The sequence below is a fragment of the Passer montanus genome, unplaced genomic scaffold (assembly GCF_014805655.1).
Source record: "Passer montanus isolate IOZ18808 unplaced genomic scaffold, ASM1480565v1 scaffold14, whole genome shotgun sequence".
In the NCBI taxonomy this organism is placed as follows: domain Eukaryota; kingdom Metazoa; phylum Chordata; class Aves; order Passeriformes; family Passeridae; genus Passer; species Passer montanus.
In genome coordinates, this window is record NW_024360941.1 from 11,692,328 (window position 1) to 11,715,851 (window position 23,524).

Genomic DNA, 23,524 nt, shown 5'->3' on the forward strand with positions numbered 1-23,524 from the left:
TGATGTTTTCTGAATTGCTGACATCCTTAGCTTACTAGAATGAATGACAGGATTTACACAAAACCCCTGTATTTTTCTATTTGTCTTAAAAACATGTGTAGGTAAGAAGGGACATGTCAGTAGTAGTATGTTCCAAAAATGGAGTACAGTGTTTCACAATCTGGAAGATAGTATGTTATTTTTGCTACTACAAGAATAAAAGATGAATACTGTTGATAAGTATTTAGACATTAATATCTGTCTCTATAGTTATTTATGCATTTGTGATGCAGAAAAAATGTATTGCATTTATTGGAGGGGAAACTCAGCCTGTATTATAGTTTCAATGCAACTGGCTTTCTTTTCAATAAAATGGATGCCTGAATATTGTTCCCCTTGCCTTGCTGGAAACTTTAGTTTGCTGCATGTATTCATGCAAGTTCTTCAGTCGTGATTGCTTACAGCAGATGGAAAATATCCTCACAGCACTGTCTAAAACTGAAGGTTAATTAATTCATTTAATCTGCACCAGTTAACTGTTTAACAAAACACTTCTATTTGTTTAGGTTCGTCTGGAGTGGCCTACAGATTTAGCTATCAACCCAATGGATAACTCCATTTACGTTTTGGATAACAATGTGGTTCTGCAGATCACCGAAAACCGTCAGGTCCGCATTGCCGCGGGGAGGCCGATGCACTGCCAGGTGCCCGGCGTGGAGTACGCGGTGGGCAAGCACGCTGTCCAGACCACGCTGGAGTCAGCCACCGCCATCGCCGTGTCCTACAGCGGGGTGCTGTACATTACAGAAACTGATGAGAAAAAGATAAATAGGATAAGGCAGGTCACAACTGATGGAGAGATCTCTTTAGTTGCTGGAATACCCTCGGAGTGTGATTGCAAAAATGATGTTAACTGTGACTGTTACCAAAATGGTGATGGCTATGCTAAAGATGCCAAACTTAATGCCCCTTCCTCCTTAGCTGTGTCTCCAGATGGCACCCTGTATATTGCTGACCTGGGAAACATTAGGATCCGGGCTGTGTCAAAGAACAAACCCTTAATGAATTCAATGAACTTCTATGAAGTTGCTTCTCCAACTGACCAAGAGCTGTATATCTTTGATGTCAATGGCACTCACCAGTACACTGTGAGTTTAGTCACCGGAGACTACCTGTACAATTTCAGCTACAGCAATGACAATGATATTACCGCGGTAACGGACAGCAACGGGAACACTCTTCGGATCAGGCGGGATCCCAACCGGATGCCAGTAAGAGTGGTCTCTCCTGATAACCAAGTCATCTGGCTGACCATAGGCACCAATGGATGTTTGAAAAGCATGACTGCACAAGGACAGGAGCTGGTATTATTTACCTACCATGGCAACAGTGGACTTCTGGCAACTAAAAGCGATGAGACTGGATGGACCACTTTTTTTGAGTAAGTACATAAAATAAAGTCAGATGCCTTATAGTTTTATTGAGTTCTACAGGACCATTTGAAAGGTTTCTGGGTGAAGTAACTGTAAAGTTCAGCCTTGATAACAAAAAGAACAGAAAGATACTTTTAATTTCCCATGCTGTCTTCCTCTGTCTTACTTGTCTGACTTCTTCTGAACATTGGGTCTGAATAATTTTGAATTCATTATTGTGAACTTCAGTTTTATATATTGAAATAATAGTGAGACAACATTTCACTCTTGTCAAGAAATTTGTAACTCAGACAACCATGGGTTTGTAGATTTGCATCAAAAACTAGATTTTCATCCCACTTGCTCATTAGATTGACATTCTTCTGCTGCAAATACTGACAAGAATCTTGTCTTCGCTGCTCTATTTTTTATTTTTTTTTAATGCAAAAGCATTTCCACATTTTGCCCAAAAATAACATCTGGGTGGGTAGTAAAATGTAGTGTTTCACTGAGTGGCAAGTATGCAGGAAGGATCTCCTGGACAGCACAGCAGGCTTTCACACAGGTGGACCCAGTTGGAGAAGCTGAGAGGAGAAATGTGGGCCATGGGGGAAGTGTCATTCCTGTCGGAATAAACTGAAAACACAGAAACCACCAGCACCATGTCATGTACAGGTGCGAGCACAACAGCAAGAGGTGTTACTGGAACAGTAGGACTTGTAATTTTACCAACCTCAGAAAAAATCTTTTCAGTGAATTACTTTAGCCTGTGTTACACTCATTAAGTCATCAATGCCTGTTCATAACAGACAGATTAGCAAAGCGTTTTACAGAATCCTCAATTATATTGACTAAGGAAGATCATGACAATTTATAGATAAACTAGTAGAGCCAGAGAATTCACATACAGGCTTTATCGGCAACTTCATCTCCAAATGGTCTGAACATCCAACTGATAATGCTAAGCAAAACGTAACAAAAAATGCAGCTTAAAACAGAAACCATTATTTCAAAAAAGGTCAACGTAGAATTAACACAGATTTTTTTCAGTTGTCTCTGCCAGCTGGAAAAATACGTGTATTTTTAACTCACATAAAAGACATTATGAAGTTGGGTAAGAAGGAGTGGAAGATGTAGTGTTAGTGTGATAAGTAAAACTGTTAAGAGGCCTCTAGTTGAACTATTCAGGATTACAAAGAGCATCATGAAAATTGAGTAAGTCCCTCTTCTTTTTATTTCCCCCTCTTCTTTTCTTGTATCTTTATGATGAAATGCAGTAGCAACTGCTGCCAAGGTCAGGGCTTAAAAAAAGCTTTCAATTCAACACACATGATAAAGAAAATAAAGTGCCAGTGTCAGGCAGTGGCAGCAAAGCCAAACATCTGTGTTCTGAGATAACTTCATATTTCTGTCAGTGCACATTTGGCTGAGGCAGTGTGCAGGAGGACTCTGAACACCTGTATCTACTCTCCAGCCTTTACAGATGCCCATCAGAGACACAAGAGCAGCAGGTGCTGCTTCAGTGCATATTGTGTCCTGAAGTGGAGACAGGGCTAGAAATGCTGATCCCTGACAAAGACAGCAGGTGGGATGGTACTGCTGCCAGTTTTAAGGTATTCTTACAATAATCTGTAAATTGGCAGGGCTTTGGTAGCGGGCACCTTCCCAAAGCATTAGCACACATCTGTAATATTTAATTGTGCTTTGGTGCCTCCGCTGTGTATCTTTTTAGGTCCTGCCAAGAGGACACAGAAGCACAGTGAGGGTACACAGAGGAATGAGAAAGTGTTTGATTGGGAGGACAAGTGTTCTTCTCTTGAGTTAGCCCTGTCCTGTAGGCTGAGAGACCAAAGCACAGCTTTAGGTGGGCTGGGAATAGCCATCCATTTCCACAGAGAGTAAAGTCAGTGTTGAACTGTGACAGACTCTTGTTTCCAATAGGGAAGGTGGGCAAGACAGTCAGTTTGGGGGACAGTGAATTCCCATACAGAAGTGAAGGCATCTGCTGGGTACAGCAGGCACTTTTAATCATGCTGGCATTCATACTGGCTAATTGAGGACCTAGAGTTTTAATCAGGGCAGTAATTTCTCACCATGTTGGCTGTAGTTTCTGTGTGGCCTGCTGTGGTGTACTGCAGTAGCTGGTGGCTCCTGAATGTATCTTAACGATATCTGCCTGATTGTAAAAAAATTGGATATTCACTATTCAGTGGGTGATAGGTCTGTAGTTTCATCATAGGCAGAATTTAGAGTACTGTGTGTCATGAAGTACACAGCTATTTCCTGACTCTGTACATGGCCATCTTTCACACCTGATCTGCTTTCATGCAGACTTTCTGGTGTGAGTTAGGGTATGTCCAGCTGACTTACAGAGAGCCCAAAGGGCAGGCTATTCCCCTCAGTAACTATTAGTATTATTTCCAAGCTGCTGCTTATGCACTTCCTAAACAATTACCTCCAACCAGTGTCTCGTTAGAATTCCCAAGCTGAAGTAATTATAGAAAAAGCTAGGCAATTTCACTCTCCCAAATTTGCAAGTGTATGAGGCTTTTGCAGAAGCAAAGATATTTATCTCCTCCCTGTAGCCATGGTGAAGCAGTAATCTGTTTAATTGCAACAAGGAAGATTCAGATCAGACCTTTGGAGGAACTTCACGGTGAAGATTTTGGAGCCCTGGAGCAGACAACAATGATAGTGACCCCTTGCCCTTCACAGACTGTCTTTAAAAACAGATCAGACATCTTTCAAGACCAATGCAGGAAGAACAGCTCCTGCCCTGGGGTAGAGGTTGGACTGCATGACCTCTCAAGGTCCCTTCCAGTAATGTTTTCTATGATGCTCTGTACAAGTTAAAACCAAAAATAAAAAATTGTACTGATTATGTAAAGCCACAGGGAATAAGGGGCAGGAGGAAGGCACTGTGTTATTTTTCTTGCCAAAACAGCATTCTTAAAAACATCCATCAATCATCATAGCTGCTTGCTTCTTTTGAACATAAAATCCCCACGCACCAAATCTATGTCTGTATATTTCCCTTTTGAAGGAAAAAATAATTGTGAACACAACTCTTTTGCCATTTTTTGTTATAAGATCAAGTATTATTATGACTTTTTGGTGCTTGTGATTTGTAACATTAAATCTGACAACGCTGGATTTCGAGAGGTTTCTGCTACTATTGCCAAAAGAGATGGAGCCCATGAATTATCACAGAAGAGTTTCTGTGGGGATGACATGATGTACAAGGGTGTATGTCTCTCAGCTTCTGCATATTCATGTTTGTGGGTACTATGGGCTAAAACATTACCAGGTGAAATGTTTTCTGTTGAAAAAAATGAAGCCTTGTTAAAATGGAAAGGTATCCCTCAAACATCGAGTGAGGAATAAGAAATTGTGAAAAGAAATAATTCTGGTTTCATAGCATAATATTTCAACTTCATTGCTAAATGCATTTTCTTTTAATATCACAGTTAATTTGTGTGTTTTATTTACTGTGTTACTCAAATTCTCAAAATAGTTGAGAAAAGGATAGAATTTATTCCGTGGTGAATCCAGACTTTCTTCCTACTCACAGTTAAAAATGTTCAACTGTTTGAATGTCCAGCAGACCAGAAATGTCTTTTTTTAACTAGTTTTGAGTATAGTTGGGTTTTCTCACCTTTTGATTGTCACACATCTGTTTAAGTAGCTGAAGGAAAAATACTGTGCATTTAGTAATAAAAACTTCAGCCCTAGTACCAACTCAGAAATAACTTTGTTAACTGTCCTGTGCAAGTCTGGTTGGATAAGTGGAGCATGGATCCAAATAACTTATTTGGATCTATGCTGGCTTCTCAGTGGTTTGAAAGCAGGTTTATGGAAATTATTCAGTCTTTCTTTTTTCCTTTTCAGAATTTTTCAGTACAAAGGGGAAATATTTGCAAAAACATTGCATCCCAAAAATTGGCAATCACTGCTCTGGCACATACTGAAGCATTTGGTCTTGTTTCTTTTCATGGCTTTTTTCCACAGCTTAAATCACACTAATATCAGATCCAAAAGAAATTTACTTTTTTATTTACTTTAGCCTGGACACTAATTAATCTATAGTTTATTTTATTTAGTCTCTTCTTTCCCTGATGAAGGGAAGGACTGACACACAAGAAATTTTTTTTTACATTCTTTTTTTGTTTTTACAGTGAAATTGTAAGTACTAGCTTGAATTACTTAGGATATAATATGATCTGTTTTCTTTGTCTACAGAATTGGGGAATTTTTTATATCTTCACGGCAAAATGGATTTGTACATTTCTATTTTGCTAAGGGTTATAGTGTACTGATCAAAACTGACACCTTACATTTCAGAAATGAGTACTTTATTTAAAGCACTGTTGCTCAAATTCATAGTAACTGTTATCTGTTTTCATAGGTCCAAAACTTGCTGAATAAAAATGATGTTAACAGAGCATTTACAGAAATGATTGAAAATGCATGCATACTAAAAAACCAATGGAGCCATATGAAGCTAAAAGTTACCCAGATTAGGTTTTATAATGAAATTATAGTATTAAGCAAGGTATAAAAGTAATCAGCCTAATCAAATTCTCTTACAAAATTCTGAGATATCTGATCTGGAAACTATTAACTATAACTGCATATTATGTGTGCATAACATGAACATTTAAACAGATAAATCTTAAAAGTTAAACTAATTATCTGCATATTAGCATTTCGGAAGTGGCACTTCCTAGCTAGCCTACATGGCATTGTTTCTATGCAGCAATTTCCATTCTGACCTTAGACAGCTAAGCCAGGTGCACAAAAAGAGCATTTTCTCTTGACCTAGGTTTTGAAATACCAGAAGCAAATGCCCAAAATGCCTTGTAGGTGCCCCTGTGCCATCGCCCAGCCCCCAGCCTGCAAGGTGTCCATGAAAGCCCTGGCATTCCAGCAGCTGCCAGGCAGGCAGCCGTGCCAGCCTGTGGCTGCTTTGTGCTCCTTGGGCTGCCTGAGGAGCTGGCAGAGGCTGCTGTGCCAGGAGGATCCCTCCAGGACAGGCAGCCAGCAGCCAGGGCTGCGGTCTGTGTGTCCTTCCCTGCCTGCTCCGCAGCAGATCCTGGGCAGCCCAGCCCTGGGTGTCTGGGATCGTCTGTCCCTCTGCAGCCACGGCCCCGCTGCTTCTGCAGGCTCCTCTCTACAAGTACAGCTGCTCCTTCCCCTCTCAGGCTCTTAAGGAAGGTTCAGGCTGCCTGTGCTCTCTTAGACATGAAGTGATCCCAGCAGCCACTGTTCCTTATCTCTTTTCAGCTTTCTCTCATTTTTCTTCCTCTTCTTTTAGAAGCAGTATCAGCAGGCAGAGATCTGTTCCAGACAAAGGTGGCTCCTCCTCTCTGGAAATCCACTGCCTTTCTTCCATTACTCCATTTTGCTCTCCAGACCTCCTACTACGTTTCCTTACTTTCTTACCTTGTATCTTGCTCCTTTCCACATCTCCTATTATTTCCCAAAGGTGCATTTGACTTTCCTGCTTTTTCCCTTCCCAGCAGTGAATTTCTTCTTGTATCTCTTGACAGTCCATCCAATGCTTCCCCTGACACTTCATGCCCTGAGCTCATTTGTCTTCTCCCTCCCCTCCTCTCCCTCCCACTCAATCCTTGTCTTCAAGGCAGTGCAACAGGAAGCAAAGAGTGACATTAGCAAGCACAGTTCTTACAAGTTTACTTTGCTCCCACAGTTAAATTAATGAGCTTTCCAGCTATTCTGGAAAGGTAGTGAAATCATGCAGAATGTGAAATCCTTACAGTAATTTGTGGACTCTAGAGAATCACAAGCAAAAATCTATTTTCACTGTATGCTGCAGAGTTTGCATATTATGCTTTTATTAGCATTGCATTCAGTGCTGTGGTTTCCCTAAAACTCTGTGATACAGAGTCAGATATTGCCTCTGGCTTGGACTTGTTTAGTTTCCCCAAGTACCAGGCACATCATCTGTAACTGTCAACAGTTGGCAACAGAGAATAGAGTGTTTTGCAGTTTTTCCTTTGCTTCATCTTAATACATTGCCTGACTTGGAAATAGTGAAATTTGGCTATGGAAAAGTCTGTGGAACTTACGCTGAAATGCAAGTATTTAATTTGATCAGATTAAAATGATACCCTAATAGTAGTGTCAGTTCACTTGCACTTTTACTGTATATTAAGAGGTTCAAAATCAAGTTTTCATAATTACTGTTTCTGTACCATTTCAGGTAACATTTGTGGGGAGTTATTTTCCTGTAATATTCGTGTTTCTGTTAGTGTTCATGTTTCTATCCCATTTATACTTCAGTATGAGTATCTAAAAAAGCCTAGGGTCCTTGTTACTTTCAGTTTTGGGGCTTTCATTCTAATTTGATTCTACTTTTTTAGAAATACCAGAACTTTGTACAAAATTGTAATCTGGATTTTTTTATCACTACCAAGCAACACTATCTGAATGTCCTTGATATCGTAGAGCTTTTTAGGTCTTTTTATCCTTTTACTATCAACAACCTTTGGTACCTTCTGCTTTTACTGCTGCTGCTTCTTGCTTCATCAGTGTAAAATGTAGTGGCTATAAAATAATTAAACATATTCATTCAAGCACTTTTGTTAAGCCAGTTGCCATGTTCTTGCATTGAGTTTTGTGGAATCACATGAGCCCTTGATTGCAAACTGTGACATAGAAGTGCAATGTCCTTAATCTTCGCATGCTGCATATACTCAAGCAACAAAAAACAGTTTCTCTTCATTCTTAATTGTCTCCAAACTGTGTTTCTGGGAATATTTTTTAAATAACTAGTCCTTAATAAGTGCCTCTGGATCTACATTGCCTGGCACAATGCAGCATGCAATACAGTTATTTCTTTCTTACATCATATTTGCTTCTCCTCCTCTCAAAATGACACAGATTGAAGATCTAGTAGCCATAACCCTCTCTCCCATCTTCATGTAGACCCATAGAGGCAAGGCTGGCCAGAAGGCAATTAAAACTCATCCTCTCTATTCAAATAAGCTTAGTATGCCCCCTACCCAAAGAGAACTTGTAGGGAAAAATATCAAGCTGACATATTTAATTTGGGTTTTTTTTTAACTTGACACTGAACAAATCAACAGTACACGAGTATATAACTGTTTTATGCAACATGTAATTTCTGAGAGGAACTTAATCATGGCTGTGCTTGCTGACAGGACTTACCATGTTTCTTCTTAAGATAAATCATTCAACACATTTTTTAAATTTCTATCTTCAACTTTAGGGGTTATGTCTCACAGTTTTCTAAACCAGAACGGTAACTCAGTGTTACAGTAGCTATCATGACACAACATTATATTATTTAGTCTTATAAGACTTGTACTAACAGTGGAGCACAAACTTGCTGTTTCCAACTCATTGTGCTTAATAAAAAACAGCCATGTTAAAAACAATCCATTAATATATTAACATCAGGTACAAATGTGAAATTTATTTAGACAACTGCAGTTTTTCCCAAAATTGCCCTGATAGCAGTACTATGTCTCATCTAATAGACGTTTACCCATTTCTTCATTCTTGAATGTTACTGTTTCTTCTCCTTAGAACTAGTCTATGTAATAAAAGCAGACCTGGGAAGCCATTGAATAGATAATAATATCAACATCAGAATGCTGAAGACACATTGCAATATTAGCACATGCTACATGTATGAAAAAGGAAGAATTGCTTTCATTTCTGTCAAGAAAGTCAGCATGTGATGTCTCTGGTTTCAGAATGCACTTAGAAGTTAAGGATAGTTCCACAAAATAGACAGTTTAGTTTGTGTTAATGAAATAAATGTCCTGCACTGTCAATCCAGTCAGGTCTGCGCAGGCTCCTGAAAGATCTGTCTCACTTCTGGTTTATGAAGGACTTCACAATACCATTTGTTTAGTTACTGACGTGTTAATAATCTTGTTTCATGTTAGTTTTCTTTGCCAAACAGAAGTGAGGGAGGCTACAGTCAGGGCAGCTCGCCCTCCTTCAGCCCCTTGGCAGGGAGGCTGCTGTGGTGAGGCTGGAAGGGCAGCTCAGCACCGCGTGTGAGAAGGCTGATCTCTGCTTTCAGTCATGCTGTATTCAAACAGGTTTTCAAGCCCCATCAAGGGATTTGGTCTTGCTTCCAGTGAGGCCAGACTGGTCAGCTCTCTAGAAAGCCTTCAAGGGATATGCATTTTAAAGCCTTACCTTTGGAGGCCCCTCCCAAGAAGGGAAAATCTCTCACTTCTGAAGCCTGCATTAACTGGGTGTGAGTTGTACTCTGAAGGAATGAGGTTGTTATTCTAAATTAACCACAGAACCTGAATCTAACAACTATTGTTTACTATCTTGGTATTCCACTGCCCGAAAAGAAAAGAAAATACACCCATATAATTTTGTTTTCCTGTTACTAAATTTGCTTTTCAAACATAATGTAATTTAATAATTGATTTGCTCACTTTTTGTGACCCTGTAAAAACAGTTTTGTTGAGTTTTTACCTTTCAAAATAAAAATTAAATTAAATTAAATCTCCACCCAACCACCAAATAAGAATTAAGGGGGGAAAAAGCAATATTACAGCTTATTCTGTGAACAAAACGTCTGGCCAAACAGACCAGCCTTACATTCTTTTTTCACTAAAGGCCTGTGCACTCAGCTCTGACAGTGTAAGCAGACCTTACAGCAAGGAACAATATGTCACACAAAGTATATATACACCAACATTTCTCTTAGTTGAAAGGCCATACTCTGGTATTTATATCCACAAAGCACACAGTTTATTTGTGCAGTAATAGATGAGCTAAAAAGGTGGGGGAGGTGACACACAGACAAGGCAGCAGCCCGAGGAGCCCTGAGGTTAGGGAAGCTGCCTGCTGGCACTCCCTAGCAAATCCAGAATCCTTCCTCTGTGCATCTCAGAGGGCTCAGGGGCAGTGAATTCCCATACAGGGAAGTTGAAAAGTGAGGGATGAGTGTTGAGGTCCTGTAGATAACAGCCTAGCTACTGTATTTAGTCTCATCTTCATAAGAACGAGCCCCCTTGAGCTGCTCCTGAACTGGCTGCACTCACTTTGAAATAGTGTGAGCTGCTGAGGCACACCCCAGCCCTGGGAAGTGCTTCATCCCCAGCAATGCCTCTCATGTGAGCCACACTGCCTGCACCCCACTGCTCCCAGTGCACCCCTTCCCCAGGCACATGCCCTGGAGCTGTTCTTCCTGCTCTTCAGAAAGCAGTGGCTTCTTTAACACTGCTCATTGGTGCAAGTTTGTGTGCATGTAGGGTGCATGTCAGATATGAGTTGTGAGAGACTCCTTGGTTTTGTGGCTCCTTATGAGAATGTAGGTGGCAGGTGTTTGCTGCAGTCAGCAGGGCATGCAGGACTGCTGTACCATACAGCACTGAGTGAGAAGTTTAGCAGTATTCTAGCAAAAAGTTAAGCATTCCCAGCATGGTAAATTCATGTATTGCTTCTTTCTCCACAAAGCACCACTCCCCAGAATACCTGGTTCCAAATACCTGGAAGTGATTTTGGATTGGGCTGTGAAAGTGGTCAATCTTACACATCACGAGCACTGAACTCAAGCTTGTTTGTCTGGTTGTGCAATGAAGTGGAAAATGAGCATCAAAACCTTCTCCGTATGGAAGTGAATGAGCTGTCATGGGCAAAGGTGTTGATTCATTCCTTTGAGCTCCTTTTCCAACAGACACATTTCCTGCAGTGATTCTCGTTTAGAGTGTGCCTGTTGTTTTGCAGATGAGTTATGGCTGTCAAGAAAGGCCTATTTAAGTGAATTGTTCACGTCTGGCATGCTGAATGTCGGTTTACAAAAAAGACTGAAAACTGTCCTTTTAACATTATGACAAAATAGACACACCAAATAAAAGCCTCAAGAGCTGCAGTTACAACAGGAGAAGGTGAAAAGAGAAATTGCCAATCACTTCCCAGCTGAGGAAATCTCTTCATTAAACCTGGACTAAAAAATTTGTCCTGACCACGTTGCTAAGATAAAAGACCATTACCTGAATTATTTAACCAGCTGTGCAAACAGTTTTATAAGACTTCCCCAGATGAAAACAGAGTAAAAACCCTTTCCCTATGGAAAAGCCATCAGATGAAGGCACATCAGATGAAGGAGTTGTCTGACAATTGGTTGGACAGGACAGATAACTGTAGCTGATACTACACTAATACTAATACTTTACTAATACTAATACTTTTAATGACCTTCTAACTTCTGTGGTTTTGTGAGTTTGCATTTTCTGCCCAAATTCCATTAAAAAACAAGTAGGCATATAAATTTCTGTCCAGAACTGAGATTCTGGCTGTAGTTTAATTTAGCTCTTTCCTAGAATCACTCCTGGACCTATTTTCTGTAATTCCTGTTTATCCACTTTTTTCTCAGAGCTAGGCACAACAGATGGGAAAAGGAAAATAAAAAGGGACGGGTGAAAGGAAATAGGAAGGGGAGAGGGGAAAGAAATAAAGCAGGAAAGAAAGGGAAAAGAAAGGATTTTTTTTCCATATATTTAGAATTCTGTAAGATTGGAAAGAATATTGAGTTTTTTTCATAAAATCATAGAATAGTCTGAGTTGTAAGGGACTCACAAGGACCATCAGTGTCCAGCCCTGGCCCTTTACAGAACAGCCCCGAGAGTCACACCATGTGTCTGTGAATGTTGTGCCAACACTTCTTGAATTCTGTCAGGCTTGGTGCTGTGACCACTTCCCTGGGGAGCCTGTTCCAGTGCCTGACCATCATCTAGATGAAGAACCTTTTCCAATATAAACCATATCCAACATAAGCCTCCTGTGACAGAGTTTCGTGCCATTCCCTCAGGTCCTGTCACTGTCACCACAGAGAAGGGATCAGTGCCTGCCCCTGCACTTCCCCTCACAAGGATGCTGAAGACCATCATGAGGTTTCCCCTCAGTCTCCTCTTCTCCAGGGTGAACAGACCAAGTGACCTCAGCTGCTCCTCATGTGGCTTCCCCCCAAAGCCCTTCTCCATCCTCGTGGCCCTCCCTTGGATGCTCTCTAATAGCTTCATATCATTCTTACATTGTGAGGCCCAAAACCGCCCCCAGCCCTCGAGGTGAGGCTGCCCCAGAGCAGAGCAGAGGGGGACAATGGCCTCCCTTGCCTGATGCACCCCAGGACAGGGTTGACCCTCCTGGCTGCATTTTTTCTCATGCTTAACAATATTCCAGATAAGAAAAAAAGAAAAATGCTATCACTTCTTAGGTAATAATATTTTTTTTAAATCCACTTGTCATAATTTACAGGCTACTAATATATATCAAATTGTCATTTACTTTCTTCTTGTTAAGCAAAACAAATTATTAGTAAGACATACCACCATATTCTTTATTGTTTGGGCTTTAAAAAAAAATTGTTCTATCTCCAAAGGAAGTAACAGTTTAATATTTCAGGTTTCCCAATATAATTGTAGTGTGAATTCACAAGCAAGATGCTAAACCTTTTAAGATACGAATACAAATGTATTGTGTGGAAATAAAGGAATATGTGCAGGTTATATATGAGTAGTTATGGATCCACTGAAGTGTCTGTTTCAAATCAGACTAAATAAGAAATGCAAAAAACAAAAAAGGGAAAAAATATTTCTGTCTATGCATCTTCAGATTATTTTCACCTTTTTCATTCTTAGCAGGCTCATTCAGTCTCTCTTCAGACATATCCAAAGCAAAAATGCATATCAAAATGAGGAAAGCAATGTAAAAATTGAGTAACGGGAAAAACAAAAAGCAAAATTCATTACATTCAAGTTGAAAGTTTCTTTCTTTCTACAACTCACATAATGGTTAAAGGTGGCCAAAACTAGACCTTCCAGTAACTTGCCATGCCCAATTTTAAACCAGTGTGGGACAGGTGAAGAAATGCTAATGAAAGTGATGCTATATGAACTGTGGGCTTCTTTCCTTTTAATCAGCAAGATAATCATTTTGATACTGGTTGAGCATGCAGTGAAAGTTCTACTAGAGTGGCTTTTCTTTACCATCATTTTCCAGCTTTGAATTCACTTTCATTTCGGAGGGACTAAGCCTGCAGTGTGCTAGGGAGGCTGAATACAAGTGAAAGAATGTATTTGGAAACCAAAATTCTGTCATGTTAAAGACAACACTCTTCTATGTAAATGTAGCTTAAATGGCCTCGACAAGCCAAGGGAGACATTTCATTGCCAGGTTAGGACAGATTTTTCAGCATGTTGTCAACATGGTATGCACCTAAAAAAATAACACATTGCACTCCTGAATGCCAACCTTGGACCTTCTGTTCTCACCTGCCAAGAGGCAGCACTCTGGTATAAAAGACTTCCCATTAATAGTTTGAAATAAGTAGGGTAATGTTCCATAAATTTTTTAGCCACTCTTGGTAATCTGAGATGCAGAGAAAATACCTAATGTGAGTTGAGTGAAAGTATAACAGTACCTTTCTACTGTCAAAATTATACATATCTATATTATGAAATGTATTCATGCTTCATTTCTCTATTACAGTATCCCAACTAATAGTATAATCTGTAACCAGTCTTAAATACTTAATATGCATTAGGACTGCATGTCTTGTTATCTGAAATGTGCTGGAACTGGTGTGCCGTGCTCTTCAACCTGACATGTTTACAACAGAAAAAAAAAAAATCACAGAATTTATTTTGTTGAGGGATTGTGCTGCAGAAGTCTGGGGAAAAACAGTATCAGTCATAAATTAGCAATTGGCTTTAGATGCAGCCTTTACTAGACACTTTATTTCTACAGCTCCCTATTCTACATTGAAATAACTTCTGATATAAAACATTAATAATGCTCTGCATGTTGGGGTTGAGCTAAATGTGCTACGGACTAAGATAAAATACACTTGAGAAACAAGTCAAAAACAAAGAAAGTAGGACATTTCCATCTGTGGCAAGGCTTACCAAGAAGTTATTACTGCAAAGTGAAGTGTCCTACATTGCCTAGAACAGAAAATGATCTGGGAAGGCATGTAATTAAAACTGAAGGAGATGAGCAATGGAAGAGAGACTTCCAGCAGGTGAAGAGCAAAAGGTCGAGAATCTGGGAAGCTGATAATCATTATTTCTGAGAAATTCTCACTGCTGAAGTGGAAAACTATCTGGCAGTGGCAGCTCATCCTAAGGAAGAAAAAGGATTTGATCTAAGGGGGACTTCAGCTAGCGATGGTGGCAGCTGCCCCCACTGCTGCCTTCATAGTTATTGACCAAATATGAAGATTGTTCGTTATTGCCAACAGAAGTGAGCTGAGCAGATTAATGCACACAAGGTCACATCCAGGGAGCAAGTTTCTGGTTTAGATTCTTGAAAAGTTTATGTGAGACTCACTCTTCAGGAATTGAAGAGGCTGGTGGAATGGCTTTGCTGTGGAGCCCGGCAAAGGAGAAAGATCAGAGGGCTCCATGGTAACATGTGTGCCTGAGCTTGTGTTTGGATGAAAAGATCAAAGAGGCTGTGAAATGCCAAATACAGGCGCTCACCCTCTAGACTTCAGATCTCATTCCTTCTAGGGCAATTTCAATATTAGAACACTAGGCAGATAAAAAGAAATCGCTCAGTCTAAAACTGACAATCTTGGATGAATAAATTCACCTTGGCAGCAGAATGCAAGGATATTTGAATGTAATAAGAAAAATGGCCTCAGAATGCCCAAAGGTATGAGTGATGTTGCTATGGTGTGCATTGATAAGGCTTTGATTGTGGGCAAGAAGATAGCAAGTATAAAGTAAGTTTAGTATTCGATGTACAGTGAACAAAATGAAGGACACACATAGCAATCTGTCACCAAATGGAATATGTAATGAATTGTAGAAAGCCCTATTTCCCCTTTTTCTTTTTGTTCCTGGCTATAAAAGTATGAGAAATCCTATTCTTACCTTTCACATCTCAGTCGCATTTTCTTCTTGCGCTAGGATGCCTGAACCAAGCAATCATGGCTTTTAAGATTCTTTCAGCTTTAAAGTCATGTTTTTAAGAACATTAATGTGTAATATGATTTCTTGCTGGTCTTTGAACTCTCCCCCACTGTAATAGTAACTGCTTATCTCAGGCTCATGATGTGCCTTCCCAAATTCGTGAAAGACAAGACCAGTTCAAGAACTATAGGCACAGTCAAAAAATAATAATGCAAAAGCAAGAATGCATAAAAGAAGCATAGCACAGTTCAGTGCTGTGTACTGCACTAAAGCCACAGACTGTGCTGAATACTACTGATGTGTAGCATTTTTCAGCTCAGGTGGTATACTGAGAAATATGGTAATTAGTTTCTCACAGATACTGTGATTAAAAAGGCAAAAAGTTCTTACAGGGAAATCTTACCATCTGTGGCTTTAGTAGGCATTGTGTGAAATAAAGACCAGTACTCGACTACTGTAATCAAAGGATGGAAGTAATTCCCAACAAAGTAATTTGGTACCATTTTCAAACATAAAGCAGAAAATAGAAAAGGACACTAATTGGACAATATATGCTCCCCAGGGAGTGGGAAAGGGAAGTTGTGTATGAAAATAAAATAAGTTCTTGGAACTGAGGCATGAGACTGAAGGTCATGAATAGGCTAGCAGTCACGTTCATGCACAAGGAACTCGTGTTTGTTTTGGTCTCCTGCATAAATGGAATATCTCAGCTTGCCAAGCCAGTATGTGAAAAAGAGCCACAATTAGGGACAGAAACACACTGGAAGAAACCCCATTATCTTGAAATGTACTTAACTTCAAAAAATAAGTTTTCTCACTTGACTTCCCTGGCTTGCAGTATAGTTTCTGATTTTTAAACATTCTTTTCTCTTGCCTGTTGCTAAGTGAAAGTATTACATAAACAAAGGAAATCAACTGTGCTAAAAGGATAGAAATGACTGTATGCAAAAAGCTGTCAAATCTACAGAGGAGGCAAACTGGAAGAAAACATTTCTTAACTTAATCCTTTCACTTACAGCAATGATGTGCAGTACTCATGCTGTTCAGAGAAAGTTAGTGTTGTGGGTTACAGCTGTTAGGATTAATTCTCTCATTTTAAGGAAGAGAGTTTCTGTGGCCTCAGTGATATGCTTGGGGCTTTTGGGGGTCTTTTTTTGGTTTTGCTTTTCTTTTCCAGTAGGAGCAATTTTGATGATAAATAGCAGCATGAAATGTCTAGCACACTGTGAGGACCTGCAGGGTCATGTTCTAGTTACTTTAAGAGACTAAGGCATTGTTCAGCTTCCCACTACATGGTCACAGGAGAGGGATGGAAAACTGAGAGCAAACAGGTCATAAGTGGGCATGAAATCATGCTTTGGATGCTTTTTTCTCTCCATTGCAGCTACGGGCAAGCTGTACTTCAAAACAAGGAGCTTCAGCTGAACACCTAGGCTGACAAATCAAGACTCTAGCACGGGAAGAGCTAATCTTAAAGACAACCTTTATGACCAGAAGCTCACACAGTGCTTTACCACTCCCTATACTGTGACCAAAATGCACGTTTGGATTTGGATTTGTAAGCGTGGTCTCTGATCATGTACCAAGATCTACTTCAATTACAGAAATTCTTTCTACCTGTTCATATTAAAAGGATATATAGCTGTTGGTTTAAATAAATGTCAGTAGACACAGAAAAAAAATCTCAAGTTTTGTGTCACAATTCTCAAACTATGATCCACAAGCAGTTAACAATTTAGAGATGCTAGCTGTTCTGGTTTCCAGCTATAACCAGCTTAAGTAGATTAAATGCTACCTCAGACTCTGCTCATAGTAATACAAGGGACATTAAGCACTCAGGAGTACAGGTGTTCTGCATACTCATTGAATGGGAAAGGCCCAAGAGACACTCTTATTAAGATACTCTTTTTTCAAAAATTTTGAGGATTCCTACAGTAACAACAAAATCTACTCCAGTAAGAGGGAGTAAGTAGAGAATGCTACAGCATTGTACCAATGCTTCCTTTGAAATGGTGAATTACACGTGCAGCAGGATCTGGTCACACTTCAAAGAATAATATAGAGCTGAAGATCCATCTGTTTGCTCTTCCTATCACCATTGAGGCTGCTGTATGTTAAGCATTCTTTTGAGTACTTCAAAGCATGTTTGAAGTCTTTGCTATGCCTATCCCATGCACACAGAAAAAAAGCAAAAGTGCCTTAACAATATGAGTAGCTGGTGGTTTTGTTCATTTTAGTTGTAATGAAAACAATTTGTTCCTGCTATATATAATTTCTGGACCTTTTTTTTTAGCTATGATAGCGAGGGCCGTCTAACAAATGTTACATTCCCAACTGGAGTCGTCACTAACCTTCATGGGGAAATGGAAAGGGCCATTACAGTGGACATTGAGTCATCCAGCAGAGAGGAAGATGTCAGCATCACTTCCAACTTATCATCAATCGATTCTTTCTATACCATGGTTCAAGGTACTGTAAACAAAAGATTTCTCAGCAGATACTGGCCTGAAAATTGTTTTCTTGTAGTACAAGCAGCTCCAAATGGAAATGAAACTTTCGGGGCATAGTGTCTGGAGGAAGGGCGGATAAATACACAGTTTTACACTTATACAGAAACAACTGTTCAGGAAAAGCAGTATTGCAACAAAAGTAGCATTAAGTAAGTTTTCTAACCAAATTGGTTTTGCAAGCAGCTATGGGAAATAGAATACTTACTTTATATTAAAAAGGAATCTTGGAAAGAAGAGATGGATTGAAAGGGAAATAGGTACAGAAATAGTATGAAGTGATATTTTAGCTTAAGAACAACATGTAAAATCACAGCAACCACATACTTGCAAAAGTGAATAGTCATAGTATGCTTAGGATTAGGCCAAAAATGCCTAATGAAACAGCAGAGAATGTGTTTTGTGCCAGTCCAAAGAATATACTATGAGGATGAGACTTTCTTAAGTCTTTAACAAAATTTGGTGATAGGTCCTAAAGGCATTTTTTTGCTCCTCTGGGATACATTTATTCTTAACAATCTCACCCTGGCTCTTTATTACCATTGGGTCAGTTATGTGAAGTCAAGATGCACACATTGCATAAAGTGTCCAGTACAAAGGCAGAGTCTTAACCCATGTAGATAACCTGTAATTCTCTTTTTGGCCTTTTCAGATCAGTTAAGAAATAGCTACCAGATTGGTTATGATGGCTCCCTGAGAATCCTGTACGCCAGCGGCCTGGACTCACACTACCAGACAGAGCCACATGTCTTGGCTGGCACTGCCAACCCAACCATGGCAAAGAGAAACATGACCCTGCCAGGGGAGAATGGGCAGAACCTGGTGGAGTGGCGATTCCGGAAAGAGCAAACCCAAGGGAAAGTCAATGTCTTTGGCCGAAAGCTTAGGGTAAGCACACAAGCATGAGTGGTATCTACTGCACTCTCATTAAGGAATGGGAAGTGTAAATACATTCCTGTAGGTATTGCCATCCGGCAAACACAGAATATTCACTGTAGACAAGCTGACCATAGGTCTGGAAGTACTTGTTTTTATTACTTCATTTATTGGCTATTTTATTTATTAATTGCTCTTTTCTGTGTGTTGTGGTTTAACACCAGGCAGCAGCCAAGCCCCACACAGCTGCTCACTCAGTCCCCCACCACCAGGATCGGGGACAACTGGAACGGTAAAAGCCAGAAAACTCATGTGTTGAGAGAAAGACAGTTTAATAGGGAAAGCAAAAGCCACACACACAAAGTGAAACAAGGAATGAATTCCCTGCTTCCCATGGGCAGGCAGGTGTTCAGCATCCCCAGGAGAGCAGAGCCCCATCACACCTAACAGTGACTTGGGAGGACAAAGCCATCGCTCCAAACGCCCCCCCTTTACCTGCTGAGCATGGTGTCACAGGGTCTGGAACATCCCTTGGGTCAGCTGGGGTCACCTGTCCTGGCTGTGTCTGCTCCCAGTCTCCCATACACCCCCGGTCTGCCCTCCAGTGGCAGTACCAAAAGCAGAAAAGGCCTTGGTTCTGTGGAAGCCCTGCCAAGAAATAATGAAAACATTTCTAGGTTATCAACCCTGTGTTCAGCACAAATCCAAAATATAACCCTGTACTAGCCTCTGTGAAGAAATACCCCAGCTAAAATCAGCACTCTGTGGAATTTAAACTGTTGGGTTTAGTTTGGAATGGCTAAAAAGAATAATTTTCTGCTTTCCTTCACTGTTTTTCTTTCTGGTACTGAATTCATGTAACTGATTCGGAATCCTGTTTTAAATTATTCTACCATAAGTTTGCACGATCCCTGGTTTTTATTTTAAATTAAAACTGTAGTAAGACTTATTCTTACAGTAGAAAGGGTTCAACTGTGTGTGTATGAGGATGGCATATTCCTCTAACATATGTCTTTACCATTTTGTTGGCATTCCTTCTTCCTGTATAGTGAGTGAAATACAAGTCGGAAGCAAACTATGATTTATGACAGCCATTTGGTAAAGACAACACAGATTAAGCATTTAAAATTGTACTGCCAGGAGACCATTCCAAGATCAAAGGTTTGACTTACTATTAGAAATGAACTCAGTTCTTTAAAATAAGGCCTAGGCAGTGTATCAAATGAAAGTAAGTAATTTCAGACCACTTGACTTCTTGTCATTTGAAGTCTTAAAATATTTTGTATCTTCCATCGGGACAAGAAAGGAGGGGATGTTGTTATGCAGGTTATATTCCTCTCTACTACTTTCTCTATAAGAGGAATGTATTTTTTTCCAAGAAGGAAGAACAACCATGCACAGCAGCAGCTGCTTAAGAACAATATATTAGTAACTACCTGAGGCAGATATCTTACATTGATAAGGAAGAGGAAAAGGAAGCCATAATTCTAAAGCTCATCCTTGTGGTTCTGGTTCATAGGCATGTCATTTTATTCCACAGTGGTATAATACACCTGCCAAGTCATTTGTGAAAGAAGCCCAAGAGAGGTTTGGCAGTGAAACAAATCACCACAAGCACAGTTCTCAGAAGTGACACTGTTTTGGCATTCAAGTGCAGAGGTGGTAACAGTTAAAAAGAGACGGTAAAGTTGTCATGGGCAACTTTAACTTAGAAGAATTAACACCCAAAAAACTGAACAAAAAAAAACCAAACAAAAAAAAAACCCACACACAAAAAAAAGGGAAATATTTAACATGATAGGAGGGATAATGAAAGATTACAGATTAGGATAAAAAAATACTTATTAAATTGTACATAGACATGGGAGAAGTAGGGCATGTGGAGAATGAGCTAATAAGAGACAAATGCCTCAAAAAAAAAAAAAAAAGGAAAGAAACTTGTCAGCAATAATAAAAAAATATGAATCTTTTGTGAAATTGATTTACATGGAAAGATATTACCAAATGTCAGTCGGGGGTGGATGGGGGGATGTAGGAAAGCAGAAAAAGAAAACAAGAGAAAGAAGAACAGGAATAATTTATGGAGCTCATCGTTTCTCTAAACAGACAGATATGTCATCAACATTTTTCTGTAAAGACAAATGTAGACAAGAAACAGGTACTCATCTCTGTGACACTCACTGTGTTATTTTTATGCAGAATCTAATGTTAAAAAGTACACCATTGGGTACTCTCTTGGTTTTCTATCTTGTATTAGTTCTACCCAGTACTAGTAATCTTTCTAAAGAAATTAATTACATTAAGGAATTATATTGCCCTTCCTCAACAGTCTTCAGTCAATCTTGCTTTTGTTCTGACTTGGTCTGTAATTGTCCAAGAAGCCAGTTCTTCTCTGGAGCTGTATGTTTGGTCTATAAGGTGGTCGTAGGCAAAGGTCCTGCCAGTCCTCTGCATGAAAGAGCCTTTTTAGGGCCTTTGTACTGAGGGTCTCAGGGGTCTCAGATAAAGGAGCTGGTATGAACTCTGTCTCAAGGGATGCACCCAGATAGACAGGTAACACAGACAAGGGAGCTCACAAGAGGAGTCTCCTCTTGAGACCTGACATACTCCAAGCTGTGCAGGGGTCCCCAGATTTCACATTACCTCTTGAATCTCTCTGTAAGACACAGCAATATATTCCTGCTCCTAACAGAGGAATCACAGACAGATTTCAGACTTCTCACTGGAAAGAAAAACAGGAATTAAAGTAGAGGAAGATAGATGAAGACATAAATTACTGAAACATGTCAGGACAGTAGGTAAGGACTGTCAAAAGACTCAGTTTTGTGTCATTAAGTGTTTCTTCACTGGAAATTTCCTTGAGGACAGTTTTTATCATAATGAAATCCAGAGATATTTGGAGTGTGGTTATCTTGGACACAATAAAAACATTCAACTTTTCCCCTAGAAGTATTTTTCTAGCAGAGATGTTATTATGAAGCACTTTAGAGGAATGCAGTGCTTGGGCTGAGATGTGTTATTCCAGCCCCACACTGCCCAATGAAACAAGCTATATCACCAAAACTCGTTGTTACTCTAATTGCCATCTCTGTTGTGAGATTAGGCAAGCACAGCCAAAATTTCACCAAAAGCTCACATGCCTGAGTGCAAGAGCTCTGTCAGCAAAGTCTGGAAGCATGAAACTGGCTGGAAGAAGAGTATTTCCTTTCCTTCCCCTCACATCCTGCCCTTACACAGACCAGACAGATGGGAAGTGAAAAGGCAAGGAATATTATCATCCCAGATAGCAGCTAGGGCAGTGAGACAGGGGATTAAGTACTTTGTTGCAATTTATACAGGAAGGATGTGCTTAGCCAAGAAATTAACCACAATTGCTTGGACATCTGCCTTAACCATAAAGCCATCCTTCTTTCTTTGCCAGTTCAGAAATCAGAAGTGTCCATTTTAACTTCTAATCCCAAGTGGTGGACAAGAAAATTTATAAAAATCATAATTAAATGTAAAATAAGGAAGAGAGGTGGAGAGAAAGCTAAATCAGAGAAGTAAAACAGGCAGGGATATGCAGAGATGAGTGCAGGCAGACACTGGGGGAAAAAAAAAAAACAAAGACAAAGAAAATTTAAAAATTAATATAGGTAAATGAGCTAATACTAGATGTTGGGAAATTTGAAGAAAAACTCCCTGAAAACAAGTAAAAAATATTTACAAAAATGGAGTTGAATGGAAGTACTTCACACCTAAGTTTAACCTACTTCTAGTAAGTTAAACTTGTAGCATTAATTTTTCAGATTATATTTAAATAACTTTTGATGGTTCATTAAATAGGTAAAACAGCTATTCTGCATCTGCTAGACTTAGTGTTCTTTAATTAGGAGATTTACATGAAAGTGTGATTTTTTTTCCTAAATTGATAGTGCAGATTCTTCTCATGCCAGTGAGTTCATATCAACAAAGAGAAAGGTATTGTACATAAATAGAGAGACAGACTGAGCAAAAGAGAGCATTTGGAGGAACTTTTTTCCTATTTGCCTATGACCTATCACCAGCACTTTAGTACTTTTTATACCGATAATAAAGGATCTAATTTATATTGATCTTTCAGAAGCTTATCAGCCTCAGGGTTTAAGTAACAACATCCATAGCATGTGGAGTTTTGAAATTTCAGCCTGAAAAATCCAAAAATCTTCCAGTCATTTCTTTGGAGTATCCCTACCTATTCTCTTGTTCTTTTCTGAATGTTATTTGGCCATCTTTGTTTACACTTTGTAATGTATGTATGAGGTACTTGAATCAGATTTTTTTTTAATTCTTAATACACATAGCTCTCTGTCCATTTCTGCCCTACTTCCCACATGTTCGTAAAATACAGTGTTGAAAAAAATCTCAGTTATCAGTTTTTCAACCGACCTGGAACAATTTTGAAAAGACACAACAGATACAGAAATGGTTTACAGATGAACAAAGAAACCCTTGAGGCCTGTTGGAGAGCACTAAAGCACAATTCAGTGCTGAGAGGAATGGAGAAGTGCAGAGATACTGATATAGGAAAAGAAAACCAGACATTCTCCTTTTATAAATTCAAAAATTAGAGCAAATTCAATGAAATTGAAAGGAGACATATTTTGAACACTAAAGGGAGGTGGGGGTGGATTTCAGTGTAGCAGTATTACATATAAATCACTATCCATCACTGTAGTTTACACATATCAATAACAAGCTTTTCAACATAAATGTATCTATAGCTTTATTTAATAAAGCTAAGGCTTTCTTTTCAAATCAAAATACTTACAAACTTCAAAACATTTTTAACTGTTTT

General features: G+C 39.4%; 1 protein-coding gene across 16 annotated transcripts in view; it reads left to right on the forward strand.

Annotated features, from left to right (window-relative positions):
- The window catches only part of TENM3 (teneurin transmembrane protein 3), a 407,967-nt gene that overhangs the window by 373,241 nt on the left and 11,202 nt on the right, over window positions 1-23,524 (forward strand). For all 16 annotated transcript variants that reach the window (XM_039700050.1, XM_039700051.1, XM_039700048.1 and 13 more), the window contains 3 exons: window positions 546-1,420; window positions 17,619-17,794; window positions 18,485-18,720. In XM_039700050.1, the coding sequence (XP_039555984.1) occupies window positions 546-1,420; window positions 17,619-17,794; window positions 18,485-18,720 (1,287 nt within the window). The remainder of the gene's footprint in view (window positions 1-545; window positions 1,421-17,618; window positions 17,795-18,484; window positions 18,721-23,524) is intronic.